Here is a 4997-nt window from a genome sequence, read left to right as displayed (position 1 = left end):
AACTTGACAGACAGAAAAATAGGTGGAAAGAAAAGAATTAAGATTTACCTGAGGCACAATCAAAGTTCTGGAAAGATTATATTTGCATGTCTAAACTAAAGTTCTGGAAAGATTAAATTTGAATGTCTAAACCAAAATGTTTTTCTTCTTAATTCTATAACATTGTAAATGTCATTTAGCCATATGGTTTTTTTTCTATTATACCTTTAAAACTGATTTTTTTTAAAACAATGTTCATTTTAGTTAGATAGTGAGATAGTGTGATTTGACTAAAGTACTCAGACATGACAAAGATTACTAGTGCAAGGAACAAGGGAAGAAAGGCTCAGAAACAACAAAGGGATAAAAAAGTAAAGGGTGGTTGGTCGGTGCTCTGAGGTGGTTTGCTCTTTCATTCCTATCAAACAGCAGCCGTCCTTATCTCTCTCCTCCAGCTTTTCTTTGTATGTTACTGTCTAGCAACACTTCTAACCTTTGGCACTTGTTTGAGACATTTGTGTTGCAAGTGCCATCTAACTCTTATTTAAACTAAGGAAAAGTAGTCAGACCTAGCAGTGGCACCCTTGAATCACCAACACGACCATAGGGGCTCCATGCTCACCTATGTATGTTGTGACTTGCTGTCAATAAATAAATTCTAGACGATACAATAAGGAGACCTAGAGCATTACTTTCCTGGGGATTTTACCAGGGGAAGATAGCCCTGACACAGGTGGCTAGTTGCATAATCAAATTTGGGTAAAGAGAAGAAGATTGACACTTCTTTCTTCTTCTTCTTCTTCTCGTTCATCTCTAAATAGACATCCCAGTCACCAGTGAGAAGGCTGCTGTTTGACACACACTGATCCTCGAGGCTCCCGTGAAGTTTTGGGTCTCTCTACCTAGGATCTGGTCAATCCTTCCTTACAAATGACTCGAGCATTGGACACACTTGTACCAGATGGTTCCCTGTTTGATTCCCGTTTTGGCACAAAAATGATCATTTTGTGCAAGGAAAAAGCAAGACAGACAGAAATAAACAACAGAAACAAAGAAAAGAAGTAGGACCTACCAGTGACTTCCTCTAACCACCCACTCAGGTTTTGAAATTTGTAATTGGTCCACATCTACACAGAGATGGAAATTGTAAAATCTTGTGGCTGGGACTTACACAGAGTTGTTGAAGGAGACGTACTCATTGCCGGCCAGCTGTTTCGTCTTTTGCTGATTCTGCACGAGAATAGAGACAGAGGAAAAACAATCTAACAGCTTATATATTATTGTGAATCTCTCTGCAGGCTCACTAAACTTCACCACAACTCTATTCACCACAACTCTATTCGCCCGCTTCTTCATTTTAAATTACCTATGGTTTCCCCAAGGGAAACAGAGTGCTGCAAACTCTTCAAATGGATTAAAATTTACCCATATTGCAGTACCTACTATTAGCAAAGATCCATTTGCAGGTGGGTGAATAGGGGAAAAGAGGCTTACATGATTTTTTCTCATGATATAAAATTCTTCCTAACGGAGCCAAGAATAGAACTCATAACTCTGCTTTAACTTCAAAATCTAACAGCTTGTTTATGTCAATTTACAAAACCAAACTTGTCAGCAAGATTCATCCCTTGTTTATGTCAACTTAAAAAATCAAACTTGTCAGCAAGATTCATCCCTTGTTTATGTCAATTTACAAAATCAAACTTGTCAGCAAGATTCATCCCTTGTTTATGTCAACTTACAAAATCAAACTTGTCAGCAAGATTCATCCCTTGTTTGAGCAGAGAGCATGTGACCACAGCGCCGGCATTCACCATGGGGTTGTGAGGACGGTCTGGGGAGAGAGAATGGACAACCAGTCGTTATTGTCATGTTAATTGATTAGTGACGGTATTTGTTTTACGGTGCTGTCAACACAATTTGGTTTTGAAAATGTCACACTTAAACTTGGTCTCCAAGCACTGGTCATTATATGACAACCAAAAGAATATACAGCTTTGTGTAAATTTATTTCTAAAAAATATCTGACTTAAGGACTGTTTTTAAAAAGTATGTGTACATACACAGGCCAAGATTATTTCCATGAATCCTTTAGCTTTTATGAAAGCAATGATATATTTCAAATCAATAATGATAAATACAACTTTTATGCTTTTATATTTAAGAGAACTGTAACCCAGTCCTTGCTTCTGAGGCCCAAGGCGACGTGCATTATCCAGCACCAACGCAACCTGATGTGACTGTACAAATACAATACGAATATGCCTTATTGTGACAGCCCTTAGCTTTTTAGAATGATCTCCTGAGCATCATCCCTCAGTAAAGGTTACTCACTCATTGGGTCGAGCCCGATGGTATTGAATGCTTGACCACTGGGCTCCTGGCCCACGTACTGATGAACGACCTCCGGCCCCAGCTCATCCAGAACCATGGCATAGGTCAACGGTTTGCTCACAGACTGGAGACAGATGGGGTCAAACGCGTCTCCCAAGGCGTATCTATAGAAGACAGTTTGGTATTAGTAATATGAGTTTTAGAGCACTTGCGACACAATTAGGTCATATAAGTACCAAAGATTTGAGGTGCTACAAGACAGTAACAAACACAAAAAAGGAGGACACCGGGGTCTACCTGGCGAAACACAAGGTTTTATGATAGAAGGACCCCGGGGTGCACCTAGTAAAATTGCAGTTTTCGGACAGGCGGACTCCTGACCAATGAAACCTATCTGACATCGTCCTTTTAGGGTAGGGCTTAGGCTAGCAAATAAAGAAAAAAAGATGAAATCGTAATATTAAAACTTTTTTTTAAAATGTGATATGTTTTATTCTTTTTCTTGGGGGGGGGGGGGGGGGGTGGTAGATCACTGCACATTTGACCCGAATCAGGGGTAGGCCTAGGCCATTGACTCTGGGGTCCACCTATTCTTAAACTTAAACCAACGGTAATTATTTCACTATGTTGACTCCAGGGTCCAAGTATCCTAAAACCTAGGTACACACCGGGGTCCACCTATCCTCTGCCTAGACTGTCTAAGAGGCAAGACCTCCACATTTAACATCGACCGATCCAGATGGGTTGAAAGCCTTGAAAGTCCAATTTTGAGGGATTCGAACCAGGGCCATTTGCTCTGGTAGTCAAGTATGATACTAACTGAGCTAACAGGGCATCCAGGAATTATCCAAGACCTCATCTCACCTGTCTTAATCCATCTGTCTCATCTCACCTGTGTCATGTCATCTACCTCACCCTATCTATCTCATCTTATCCAACTCATCCCACCTGTCTAAATTCATCTTTCCCAACTCACCTGCCTCATTTCATCTATTTCATTTCATCTGTTTTATCTCATCTACATCCTCTCACCTACCCCATTGCACCTGTCGTATCTTATCTGTTTCATCCCATCTACCCCATCTCATCTATCTCATTTCACCTATCTCTCCTCATCTCATCTCACCTATCTCTCCTCATCCCATCTCACCTATCTCATCTCATCTCATCTACACCAACACACGTACCCACCTCTGACCGTCCACCGTACAGATGGCCAGACCCCAGCTCTCCGGGTTGAACCTGGCCAGTTGTGGGATGTACGACGCCAGCTGGGGACGGACACAGTGAATGACCATTGATGGAAACTGTACATGTACTTTAAAATACTGTCGAAACTGTTCAAGACGACCACCCATTGCCGAGGAGAAAAGTAATCATCTTATACGTGTGGTCCTCTTGGACAGTTTGAGCACAGAGAAGCACAACAACACAAGAACTACAGTTGAACCTGCTCTAACGACCACCTGTCCAAGAAAATCACCCGTACAACCACCCACTTCCTCCCTTTTTGGTATATATTATAATCACACTGTCCAAGAGCGGGTGTTTGGAGGGGCTCACTGGAAGGTACTACGTCTGTACTTTCACTCAGTTGTTTCTGTCTGTTTGTCTTACTTTTTCCCAGCACTCAAGGACCATTACTATTACGTTAACCTGTGATTGCATGTAGCGGATGGAGGGCAGGCAACATGTTCCCTAGCTAGGTCTTGCTTGAAGGATGTTTTCATGCACGCTACATCAGACCCTGAGAACTTTGACGCAGAGTAATCTGCATTGAACATATACTAAGCGAGATGTTTTTTATACCCTCATCGACACATTCTTGATCATTCAGAAAATGGGCTTCCGAACCCTGCCTGTCAAGGCCAACCCAGGCTGAGAGATATACAATAACATCCCAGTGGAGAGACTGGAATACTCAGTAAAAGTTTCTCCCCACTAGGAAATCAAACTGGGGTCTCCCGCGTGCAACGGCGAATAGCCTAACCACTACACAACAAACGCCCGTTTGTCTTTTTTAAGTTTTACTTTTAGAAAGAGTTTCTCGGCACTTGCAACGCAATTAGGCCATATAAGAGCTGGAGATTAGAAATATTACAAGAGAGTAACATACGAAAAAAGAAGAAAAAGAGATCAGAACAACAGATGTTTGATAGTAAAGCAGGAGCAAATCACACCAGTCACCAGAGCACCCGCCAACCACATGCGCCGGTCTTATTTATCACTGACTTCCCCCCTTGAGCTGAGAACCCGCTCCGACCTTTGCAAGAAAACATACAAGAGAACCAATGTCAGAAACGTATGTTACTGACTGTTCTGTTTTAGTAAAAGTTTTACGGCGCTCGCAACTGCACAAGGTCATATGAGCGCCAGAGGATTAGAGGTGTTACAAGAGAGTAACAAAACATAAAAAAAGAAGGAGGGGAGATAAGGACAATAGATGTTTGATAGGAAAGAAGAAGCAAACCACACCAGAGCACCCGCCAACCACCCACTTACTGACTGTTTGACTTCAAAACTGTCTTTGCAGAATGCCATCACGAGTGGTTGAAAGAACGTATTAAGAGGCAATGGTGCTTGATGTGGTGGTGTTGTTCGCGTTAGGTAAACAGCGAGAACGAGCATGTGTGACTGCTAAAGCATGTGTGTAAGTGTGTGCATGAGGGCGAGTGTGTGTGTGT

General features: G+C 42.0%; 1 protein-coding gene across 1 annotated transcript in view; it reads right to left on the bottom strand.

Moving 5' to 3' along the window:
- The window catches only part of LOC101859656 (glutaminase kidney isoform, mitochondrial), a gene marked incomplete at its 5' end in the record, with an annotated part of 17436 nt that overhangs the window by 8141 nt on the left and 4298 nt on the right, over positions 1-4997 (bottom strand). The window contains 4 exon segments of the mRNA XM_013085539.2: positions 1151-1209; positions 1722-1813; positions 2314-2477; positions 3505-3584. Coding sequence (XP_012940993.1) covers positions 1151-1209; positions 1722-1813; positions 2314-2477; positions 3505-3584 — 395 coding nt within the window.

Source organism: Aplysia californica, unplaced genomic scaffold (assembly GCF_000002075.1).
Source record: "Aplysia californica isolate F4 #8 unplaced genomic scaffold, AplCal3.0 scaffold00384, whole genome shotgun sequence".
Classification (NCBI taxonomy): Eukaryota; Metazoa; Mollusca; class Gastropoda; order Aplysiida; family Aplysiidae; genus Aplysia; species Aplysia californica.
The sequence above is the reverse complement of the archived record's forward strand: the minus strand, read 5'-3'. Positions and strand labels throughout refer to the sequence as shown.